At 31.2% G+C, this 12441-nt stretch overlaps 1 protein-coding gene across 1 annotated transcript; it reads right to left on the bottom strand.

Annotated features, from left to right (window-relative positions):
• Nucleotides 1-4253: 4253 nt before the first annotated feature.
• On the bottom strand, nt 4254-8087 carry LOC111401465. Its single transcript, XM_023029204.1, has 3 exons — nt 7940-8087; nt 5699-6199; nt 4254-4939 (listed from the first exon to the last, which is right to left on the bottom strand). The coding sequence occupies exons 2-3, from the start codon at nt 5967-5969 to the stop codon at nt 4413-4415; spliced, it is 798 nt and encodes a 265-aa protein (XP_022884972.1). The 5' UTR covers nt 5970-6199; nt 7940-8087; the 3' UTR covers nt 4254-4412.
• Between the last annotated feature and the right edge of the window lie 4354 nt (nt 8088-12441).

A 12441-nucleotide genomic window follows, 5' to 3' on the forward strand; every position in this document is an offset into this window, starting at 1 on the left:
GAAGCTAGAAGGCATATTATAGATTTGAAAATTTGGGGGAAGTTGATTAAATGATAAAGGCGTGGGAGTAGAGGGTAGTTGGGTATTTGGTTTCCGGTTACAACGGTTGGAGTTGATGGTGGGGTCGGATGGAGAGAGAGAGAGAGAGAGTCATAGGTTTTTTTTTTTTTTTTTTTTGAATGAGAGGGGGAGGGGATTATTGAAATGGAAAGTTAAATAAATTTTTGAAAATTTGGGACTATTGTTGCAATTAATTGTTTAACCTTTCATTTCTTTTCTTTTTGTTATATTTGAATAAGAGGGTAAAATCATCCCTTTATTAAAAAAAATGAATGAAAATAACTTTTTGCGTAATGAAAGATGGAAATAGGGGGTAAAAATGCTAAAAAATGAAAGATAAGGACGTTTTGAACAATGACATTAAAAGGTAGGGACATTTTGTGCTATTTACCCTTTGTGAAGGCGTCTCAAACCTTTGAGAAAATAGTTGGCTGAAAGACATTTATGATAGCCTAAGCCTATGTTTCATCAGGATTAAAATTAGATTTTTAATAAATTTAAATAGAAGTTGATGAAATGTGTAATTGAAAAGTTGTGAGACCAATAAAATATGTTATTAAAATGAATTGTTGGCGTTGACTTAAATTAAAATCTAGCTTTGAATTGGTACCAAACATGAACTAAAAATGACTAACAAAGAAGGGGTAAATTAGTTTTAAATTTTTTTTAAAAAATTAATCTTAAATCAAGTTAAGGGCAAGTAGATCAATCAAATAATAAACATAAATAAAATAACGATAAGTAAAAAAAGAAAAGAGAGGATGCAAACAATATAATTTTGTAGGTTCAATTCAAACCAATGATATATGTCATTCGTTAACAAGCTCTTCGCGTAAGTCATTTTCGCTGTATTGATTGATTTATGGTGCAATCACAATCCTTACAACTCTTCTAATAACTTACAATTAATGAGTATTGATATTTATACAATATTGAGTTTTCACAGGACCTCAATATAACCTATAAATTTAACGAATTGATTTATAATAAAACTTTTCTTTTAATAAATGATACAAATAAATTAAGTACCAAAAGATGTTAACACTTCAATAAATAACAATGAATAATAGCTCAAATGTTAGTTGAAAAACTTTGATGAATATGATGATTTAAAAGTTTGATTCAATTAATCAAAACTTTTGATATGAAGAAATAGAAGAAATAAATATAATGTAAGCTTAATAATATTTTTTTTTCAAAATATTTTTCTCTTAAATGCATTTGAAAGACCTTACATTGAATACAAAAAGAGAACCTATTTATCGAGAAGAATTTGCAAAACAGTCTGGGAGTTCGGATGATTCTTCGATTGACAGTGACAATAGAGATGATCAAAATATAGTCATTGGACAAAAATTCAGAAATCAGAATGGTCAAATTTTTTTACTATTAAGATTGTTGGTTGATTGGATAGTCCGGCCAATCGATCACATCCGCCTAATTGACCTGATTTCGACCTTGTTTGATCCAATTTAAATGTTTTGAAAAATATAAACTTTAAAAGTGTTTTTAACTAGTTTTCAAGGTAAGTGATATTTTAAAGATATGATATAACTTCAAATTTCACTTTTGAAAATCAATCTTACCTGTTAACAAAATATTTTTGCAAGTGCTAATCAAAATAGCTTTCAGTGCATAAAATGATTTTTAAGCTTTAATCCATTCATTGCTAAATATCTAAATATTAGAACCTGTACATTCGAATTAAAAAGTCTAGTCTTTGATCTTTTTTCGAAGTTTGGCTTTTAGTCTCTTGTCTTGATCTTTTTTAGACATTTAACTTTTAAGTACTTGTCTCGGAGGATTTGTTTTGAATGCTTGATTTCAATCTTGATCTTTTTTATGAGTTCGATTAGTAATGATAGTCTTTGATTATTATCTTTTAACCAGATCGATCAATTTATCATATAATACTATGAAAACTATTGTCACTTAAATTCAATTACTAGTAAATAAGATTAACTTGTTTGTTAGGATTAAAACAATAAGAATAAAGTCAATCATATGTCAACAATTTCTCTCTTTCTGATTATAATAAATAAAATGATTTGCAAAGTAATATCAACATTTGATAAGGAATAAAAATATTAAATTCACTATTCCATATATTTTTCCTATCTTATAAAAATCAATTGTCATTCATTCAAAGCATATAGATAATTTAAAGTATATTCAATTCATATCAAATCTATCTCTCATGTCCCCCTTTCAACATAAACAAAAAGATAGCACATAGGAGAGCATGAGTGCGGCATTTATGATAAAAACTTAATAATCAACCATAGGAAGGAATAATATTTTTCCTCAAAAAACTATAAAATGCCAAATATATGCAAGATGAAACAAGAGATCAATCATCACATTCGTCGCAAAATGCATATCAAAACATGATGGATGAAGTATCAAAAGCATAATCAAAGTTTAATGATTATTTAGAAGGTTTCATAATACATAAAGTAGATACCAAATGTTAAGAGTACTTAACAACAAATCAATACTCTGAAAAAGGTGGAGGAGGAAAGAGTGAGTTGATGCATTTTGTAAAGCAAGCACTTATTGAAACAACTCGACAATTCCATTGGTGGAGGAAGTAAGAGAGTCGATATGGAAGTTCAAGAGATTGTAGTTATCCTAAGTGAATGTAAAGCCAGAGATCGAACATGGAAAGCTTGAGCTTGGAACATTGTGATGAGGGCTTGGAGGGATTGGCACATCATCCTTATCTTGATAATCATTGATCGTATCTTCATCATCTTCAAAGGATAGAGTTGAGGGTCCGACTTCATATCAAACCCCTTGGTTCTAACCACGCATTAACTCTCATTTTTTTGAAAGTTTGAATATTTATTATATCTGTAGGACGTTGAGAAATAGAAACCTCACCATTCAAAGATACCTCAAAATGTTTAAAAATTTTTGGTGAGAAGCATACCAAAACCAAAGGATAAAGCCTTGACTCTTAGTAGTGGTGTGAACAACGTTCATGTGACCAATGATAATAGACGAAAAATCTAATTTACGCTCGACCATCAAGTTGACATTTCCTAGGAACAATGATATAAGCAATGATGTTAAGTGAAACTTTGCATGGTAGAGAGAGTTGGTTGGAGCTAAGTTTTATGGGATGTTGGAAATGTTTACTGGTTACTTTACTACATGCCTCGATGGGATTATAACCCTCAAAATTTGGATAAGCCATATGATAAAAAAAACTTGATTCGCACAATTTTCAAGCTCAAGTAAAGTGCGAATGAGGGTTCTAGTAATTTTGATTTGGTTTCTTTTAATAGAACAGTTAATACCCATACCCATTCTTTAATTCATATCCTTGTAGTCATTGTTTGGTATCACTAAAAATCTGATTAAAATTTAAATCAAAGTTAACAATTAATTTTAACCACACATTTCATAGGACCTTCAAATTTTCTACCACACATTCCATAATTTTTTTTTTATTATCAAAATTTGCTAAAATTTTGATTTTAATCTCTACAAAATAGGATCTAATTTTAGATGTTTCACAAAAGTAACAAAAAAATTGTACGGAAGTAACAAAGTACATACTATGAAGAAAATTCACATCAAATGCATCTCGAAATGAGAAACAAATAGTATGATTAACAGAGTGGCATCGTTCTTAATTTTAAGAATTTTGACCATCTCTCTGAGAGCTTGACGCTGTGTTTGAATAGAAAATATAGATGGATAAAATTATGGTCACGACTCTTTATATTCTAGAAAAAACAAGAAGACAAAGCTTGGTTGCTCGACCTAAAACACCAATCAACTCTCAAATGATATGGAGAAAATTTTAATTTCTTTGTTTTAATGCTATCAATTACAAAGAAAATAAATATCAATGTTTAGATTATTTGAAGTGACACATATTTTTTGATGGGATTGACCAACTTCTGCGTCCCTAAGCAAAGACATGTTTAACAAATCGAATACTCGTGGATTCTCGACGTAATGGATCAGACAATTAGAGTGAATTGAAAATAAAATAAAATAAAATAAAATAAAATAATAATAATAAATAAATAAATTCAAAGCTGAAAATTAAAGTTGAAGTTAAATTAATTTGGTAAGCAAAAACAGGAAATCAATTATTTGAAGGCATGATCATTATGTAGATTCTTATTTTATTTATTTATTTATTTATTTTTCTCCAGACAAGCCAAATGAACACTATGTAACATTAATCTAGCTTCTTCACGTTACAAGAAAAAAAAGCCTAATTACACCTTGTTGACTAAAGTAGGATCATAAATATCGTATATCAACATGTTTTATAAGTAGTATTTGACGGGATTAGAAGGTAGTATCTAATCCTGTTCAGTACGGAAAATAAATCAAATGTGACGAACACTAACCAATCTCATATCATCAATCACAGGACCACACATTGAACCGGAATTGTCACTCTTCATGTGATAAAATGAGCTCAAAAACCTAACCCTAGTGCGTGTCGAGATTGCCTTGAACCTTAGCCTTGCACGTTTGAATCCACCATTGCCTTTGGATTCATAAGGAACCTGAACAATGTCTCTGGCTGCACTTGCTTCAACCAACATTGATCCTTGGCATGAATTTTTGGCATCTCCTAGTGAGAAAAATAGATCATAAGTCTTGTCGGGAACGGTTCTTACGACTTGTGTAAGTGCACTCTCTCTTCCTGCCACCAGTTCGACTGCCCGTTTGCCCCCGGGAACTGAAAAATGGTCGGAATCTATGTACTTTACGGCCTTAAGGGATTCGATAATCCATCCAGGAAGTGGTGAGTGATCATCCTCAATATTGGGAGGAATTAGGACACCCCAGGATGTGTTGTGGAAAATATATGGACCCTCTTCAAAATTCCCATTCTTCAGCATGTTGCCTGCATAATTGTTTGATATAAACTGCTAAGGTTTTGGAAAGTAATAATCAATAGAAAATGAAAAATCCTTGCATGCCTGAGTGGTGTATTTGCATTGATAACCTTTTACTAAAGAATAATCAATGATATGTATCTATGCTTACTTGTCAAATCAATGGGACAACTCACATATAGTAGTGAGTAATGTTATTCAGTACCACTCATGTCAAGTACTAATTTAGGTGGCAACTGCATGACATTAAATGATAGATTTACGTAAATGCAATGTCATATGATTTATTTAATTGAACTTATCAAATATGGCTACATAAATTGGTGCTCTCTAGTACCATTGGTATTAGATAATATAAATCTTTGATAAATGGTTCAAGCAAAATCTATATAGTCAAACACAAGAACTATCATGTGTAGACCAACGAAAATGCTCGCACTACGTTTTACTAGTTATCAATGACTCATTGACCATATGAATTGTATGTAACTAACGAAAAATTTAGTATTTAAAGGGATCGGAGCAACGGAAATAGATTGTTTTTACAACCTAAAAATTAATAGAAAAACACTATGCCCACATCAACTTGTTCACCATGGAAACAACAATTTTTTTTTTACGTGTCAATCGAAAACAAAGGTACACGTGACAACTGATTTGACTCTCCTATTTTATGTGATGGTAGTCCCAAAAAAAATAAAATAAATAAATAAATAAAATTCAGTTTTATTTGCTAACTTCTTATTTTTAGGTGTAAGGAAGTTTACCTCTTAGCCTTTTAGGTGGGTTCAAAGCCTTGAGTGCCACTGAATCAATGACTGGTCCACAAGCTGGGTCCTTCTCTTTTCCTGGATTATGCAAAATTATCTCAATTTCATTGAACTCTGCCAAGAATCCCCAACAATATGTATCCCAACCCTCACTACTATACATTGTCTGAATAGGTAGAATTCCCCAGTCCTTTGGTGACACTGAAATATTCAATTTCTCGTCCTGTGCACAAGTTCTTGCAGCACTAAACGATATCGAGTAAAACATCCCATTTGTGACCTTAACCTTTGTCTTAATCGATGCCTCGTCCCCCAGCCTCACAGCCGAGGCTCACTCCGGCACCACCAGCAACATGTCACCTTGTTTTTGGCCCCATTTTATGTATTCGACAAAACCCGAAATTTCCCAGTTGGGTATGGCTTTTGGGTCCATCACTTTGGTCCCTTTGATTTGAGATGGCTTTGGACCGAACTCGAAGTTCCCATTAGGCAATAATCCTGGAATTTTTTTAAATTGCATTAGATTATGTGGTTCAACTACAGCTAAAGAGTGGATCAATTTTATCTTAAATAAACAATGAAAAGTAAACATGCAGATCCTAACAGAATATTTAATTATGATTTTGATGGAAAAAAAAAAAAAGGTTGAACCCCAACCTTAACGGCCTTCCACCGCCCCTGTCCTGGAATATCGTGAGGGAGGTAAATTGCAGGTTATGCCTCCAATAATATAGGGTGGAAGGCTGCTTGTACACTTACACTTACACTTACACTTACCCAAGAGCCAAATCCATATTTCAGGATTCGAACCCTTGACGCAGCAGCTTCAAGCAAAGCTGGATTTCTCCACCCCCTTTTACCAATTGGAGATGTGCCTTGGGGCTATCAATTCACACATTTTAATATCTAGAATGTATAGTCCGTGAATTAATAACTAGGAATTAATTCACAAGATGCTGGATCCACTTGGGCAATATTTTATTATTTGTGTTAAAAGGTGCAGATGACACAAAATTCCAACAAAGGTCTATACTTAAGAATTATGGCTTCTTGCTATCAAGACTTCATTATTCAGATTTTGTACACCTTAAGACAAGGGTACAATTGCACAAACATAGGAGAAACGCATAAAAACGTTATTGTTATTTGGAAAATTCACATTTTACCATAGTAATTAAAATTGGACGAAGAGTGGTATGGTTAAGTTGGCATGCGTTGGTCTATTAACAAAGGAATCGATCAAGAATCGCTAAAACCAGTCCATAATCGTCTGAACTCTGAATCGAACGAGTTTAGCAAAGATCAAAACCGGTTGTGGCCAGCTAACCAGGGCCTATGTGGCCCTTGTATATAAAGGAGTTTAATCCAAATTTAATATCATATTTGAACTAGGAAAGATTCAAACTTGTACTTCCTATAATAGAAGCTTGACCACTATGGCAACTATTGAACATTTTGTAATAAATGAGAGATATATATTAAATTTTGTTGTCCACCAATGACCATGTTTAATATAAGATGACCACGGGTGATCATTATGATCATTTCTCTCTCTGAGAAGGGGGGCGGGGGGGAGAGAGAGAGAGCTGTCAGTTCTCTTATTTTGGTAGATTTGGCATAGGTAGCCATTGCTAGTACCATTGGCGGACCTACACAAGGCCCTAGTGGGTCACTTGATCCACTAGCTTCAAGGTCCCTTTTTTTTTTTTTTGTTTTTTGTGGAAGAACCAAAAATTAGAATTGGGCAATAATAGTAGTTGTGCTTTTTTATTAAAATAGAGTTCCAACAATGACCGAACAATTGAGAGAGTGAGGTTGAAATTATTTTGTCATTTGTCAGATTTAATTTGAAAATTCTTTAAAAAAATTTATTCATCATACATGTGAGATTATTTGAAATTCTTTGGAAATTGTTATTTATCATATATATGAGATTTGTGAATCTATGATAGTGATCATGTGTATGTGTTTTTGTAGAATACATAATTTTTTTTTAACTTTTTAATAAATTTAATTGTGTCCCACCAACTCCAAATGTCTAAGTCTGCCATTGGCTAGTACTCAAGTTTTTTTATTTCTTTGTTTCTTCCCATGTACCAAATGATTAAATTCATATACTCTTGAGAGATTTGTTCAGTAATAGATTCTTATAAATGCAGCGAATTTAAGACAAAATATGAATTTAATCTCATGAAAGTAAGAAGAGAAATTAATTGATGTGAAGTATTGGAAGGTTACCATCGTTGAAAGATAATGCAAAAGAGAAGGCGGCGCAGAGCAGAAGCAACAACAGGTTCATCTTCTTCATGTTGTAATAACAATACAATGTACTTCAGTATGTGTATTGAGTTGAGTGCGTAAGAGAAATTATGGGGGAGAGGGAGGGAGGGAGAGAGAGAGAGAGGATTGGATCGAAAATGAAGAAGCCAGTGGGATTTTATGGGTTTCACTTGGTGAGAAAGCCCCCAAATTTTGATAAAATTACAACCTAATGCAATTAACTGCTGGTTACTTTTCTCAATTTACTTATATGTAAATAAAGCCCCATCAAAGATTTCTTTTTGAGCTTTCTAAACAATCACAATTATTTTAGGTGTTTAGTAAATATAATAAAATATTGATCATGAAAGAATTTTAAATTTTTGACTATAGATTTTGAGTCCATTTGGCATGATTTTGCCTTTTTTTTTTTAAAGAGTTTCCGAAGAAATTAATCTTAATTTTTGTTTGAAAACTAATTTTTAAAAGAAATTTTTATTTTGAAAGTACTTAAGAAAGCTAAATTGGATCAACTTCTTTTAACGTTTTTTTAACTTGAAAAACTGCTTTCATAAAATTAGTTAAGTGAGTTCAAAAACTACTTTAAATTTTTCAAAAGTTATGTCAAACAAGTCATTTATGAAACAACGAAAAGGTAGTTGCATGCTTTTAAATTCCTCTATAGCCCATTTTTAAAATTTTAATTTTAAACCTAATCAATAAAATTATCTATTTTTATTTTCAAATTTTTTTTAAAAAAATTTTGAGTTTTAGTAAATATTAACATTTTCAATTTAAATTACTGTGGTGAATATATTGTCTTAGATAAGTATTTAATAATAGTATATAAGTTATATAAAAGTAAGATTAAATTTTGAATTATGATTGATGATAATAGTACATAAAGAGATCATTATAATTAATTTTTATTTTTAATAATTGTCTATTCATACAATAATAAAGTATTGTGTTTACTAAAAGTTAAAATGATTTAAAAATGTGGAAATTTTTATTTTGAAATATAATAAAATAAGTTAGTTTCATATAAATAAAAAAGAATATAAAATCATTTTTACTCATATAAAACAGTAACTTATTTTAACATATTTAAAAATAAAAAGTTACTTCAAAGAAGTTGGATGCCACAAGATTTCTTTGCAACAATAGCATATAAAATCTCTCAAGAACGATAACATGTGCACGTGCAATTCTAGCAGAAGACTAGGCCAAGAAAAGGAAAGAGAATGGAAAGTTGAAACGAATAATTAAATAAATAATCAGGATGATTGTAGGGATGGACGGGCACAATATATTCGAATTAGGTTTATTTTAATGAAAAATCCTATTATTTAAGCAACATCAAATTAATTGAATCTTAAATATTTTAAAATTATTTATAGTTTCATATGGTGAAGGTTCAAGGCATATGGCATTCACAGCTCAACGTTCCATTCGTCATTTCACTTTATCGATCGATATGACTAACCTCTAATTTTGTTGTTGTTTGTTGGTAAAAGCCTACATGTTGGTGTTGACGATCTGAGTGAATTATTAGGGATGTCAAAAATATCTCGTACCATCCTGTTGGAGAATCAGGACAGAGCCTTGATTTTTCTATTTTATTTTATTTTAGGTTTTTAGATTTAATTTGTGTTTAATTATAAAAAAAGTAAACAAATAAGTAAACAGGGTGATACTTGAGATATTTTAATTTTACTCCGCCATACCTTGTTCACATTACGTCAATTGCCATTCCTATAAATTACTAAATGTCGGGATGAAAGTACTACAAAAAAAAATGTGGGTGAAAGTGTTAAAAAGTGCAAAGTTTGGAAGCCTATGCTGTAATTAATCCTAAACAAAATATTTAAAAAAGGCTATTAGCACAAAATGTCCCTACATTTGAAGTTCATTGTCCAAAACGTCCCAATTTTTCATTACTATATTTTTTTGCATTTTCACCCATATTTACACCTTTCAATGTCGAAATCATCAATTTCATCCAACTTTTCAATAAAAAGTTATGCAATAACGAATATACCCCCTTATGTTTAATTTTTTTTCGTTTTCTTTTTGTTTTGTTTTATTTAAACATAAGAATATATTCGTTATTTCATAGTTTTTTATTGAGAAATTGGATAAAAATTGATGAAAATGACGATTTCGGCATATATATATATGAAACCTCGAGACGTTTTGCACAGTGAAATTCAAACGTATGGATGTTTTGTGCTAATAACTTTTTAAAAATTGGCAAATATTATGATATAAATATTTTTCAGAAAAAATAAAAATAAAAAATACCAACATTTATACTATAGATCTTTTTCTCCAACAGGTTCTGTAGGTTGTCCTTTGCACAATCATTCATCTTTAGGTCATTGAAGATAGATTGTTGAAAATATTTATCGGGTGTGAAGTGGATTTCCTTATCGCACAAGAAGGGTAAATGTTATCATTTACATAATCATTCATCTTTAGGTCGTTGAAGATAGGTGGTATCAATTCTTATCGAGTATGGAATGAATTCCCTCTTTACATGAGAACATGAGAGAGGAAGATATCATCTTAATCTCGCTTATTTTTACTTTTATCGCTTTACTCTCATTTTCGTAAACAAATAAATAAAATCGTTGCAAAATGGCAGTGACATAAATTGAGGAATACAATCGACTCAGGAATAGATTCATATCTAATGTGGCGATGTCAACTCATGAGCCACTTTATTCTTATTTTCGGGAATAAAGTGACAAGAACCACTCTTGACACCATGTTACAAAGCTACAATTTTCGACAAGATAATTTTGATTTCATAATATAAACGAAATGACATTTGAAGCCCCTAGAAATTAGTCAGCGACACCACATGCCTGTGATAAAAATAATACATGATTGAGTGAAGAAGAAATTATCGTCATTGTTTGTGAATATTAATCTAACAATCATCAAATATCAAATCATTAAAATAAAAAATAAAGAAAAGAAAATCGGTCCAAGATCTGATAGCAGGCAGGCACCCCATGTGCAAATAAAACTAAGGATATATTGTTTATTAGAAATTGGCATAAAATTGAGTGCATTCCTGTTTAAGCTTCAAGATTTTGCTCCTTTCCTTTTTGGTCGGCGATAATTTTATGTCACATCCAATCCAGTAATGTGCAATAATTGAATAGAAGAGAAGGAGCTGTTACGCTCCTCACTAACTACCTCGGTGCGTCAAATCCACTCTCCATCAAGGTGCCCTGTGTCAATCTGAGGCGTCATCGAAGTGATATATGCCTCACCCGAATCTCAAGTCGACGTGCCGTGAGGCACAGACACTACCTAAGTGATATTATCAAAGGCATCCTCTGATACCAAAGTGTGAGGAGATGAGGCACCTTACGGCGGAGGAGTGCAGAGGCCCCTTTGTCAGGGACGGACCCAAACTTTTATTGTTGTGGGGTCAAAAATTTAAATATAATTGTTAAAAAAAAACAAAATAATATTAATGGAAATAAATTAATACATATTTTGATACTTAATCGCTTTCTTAAGGCTTCAAACAACTAGTCATTAAGACTACTATGAAAGAAAAGTAAGGAAGTCCTTTTCTTGACTTGGCTTGCGTGCATTATACCTACCTCTTTTTAAATGTCGTATAATTATATCATTATCAATATTATTAAATAAATTTTGTTATTTGTTTAGTTTTGTTTACCATTTCGAAAATGAATTGAAATAAATTTCAAGTTTAATCCAAAATGTAAATGAAATTCAAATTAAAAAAAAAATGTAATTCGAAAGTAATTTAAATTACATTTGACCCGTAACAAATGTAAAATTTTTTTTATGTCATTCCATGTAAAATGTCATAATACAACGATATAAATTATAATGAAAAATTTATCATGCAAAAATAATAAACGTTAATGAAATAATTGAATTTTTTAAAAGAAAAAACGAGTTAGATGTCTTTTTTGAGACATACGTTATCCGTTTGGACTATTCGATATGACAACAATATAGTTTTTGAAGCAAGCTTCTACATGATATAGACAATTTGTGGATTCTGATAGCACATTATCGTCGACGAATTTTACAAGTTAGGATATTATTGAAATTATGAAAATATCAATTTCAAATGGCCTACTTTTGCTATAGTTAACCATTTCGCACGCTATTAATGAGTAAAAAACTAGGCCATGAGCATTTTGAAATGTATTAATAATGCAATATTTCAACTTCATTTGGCATTCCCAAACGAGTGTATCAAAGTAAATTGTAGAAAAAAAACTGAGGCAAAATTTCCCATGTGGGTCCGCCCCTGCCCTCCGTCGCCAGTTTCAAAGATGTATCTCAGTAGTAGGATTTCCTTATCCTTATGAATTGATTGATGTGCCATCTTAGCCTTATGTCAACTTACATATCAAAATAATTAATTACCCACCCCCCAGGATGCGGCTAATTAAACCCTACGAGCAGACGTTTCACATCGTCAA

This window comes from Olea europaea, chromosome 10 (assembly GCF_002742605.1).
Source record: "Olea europaea var. sylvestris chromosome 10, O_europaea_v1, whole genome shotgun sequence".
Taxonomy (NCBI): Eukaryota; Viridiplantae; Streptophyta; class Magnoliopsida; order Lamiales; family Oleaceae; genus Olea; species Olea europaea.

Excerpts from the sequence above, each read along its gene's own strand:
- LOC111401465 (XM_023029204.1), bottom strand. The coding sequence starts at position 5,969 with ATGTTTTACTCGATATCGTTTAGTGCTGCAAGAACTTGTGCACAGGAC. Across the intron at positions 4,940-5,698 it reads CCCACCTAAAAGGCTAAGAG|GCAACATGCTGAAGAATGGG; the intron begins GTAAACTTCCTT and ends ACAATTATGCAG.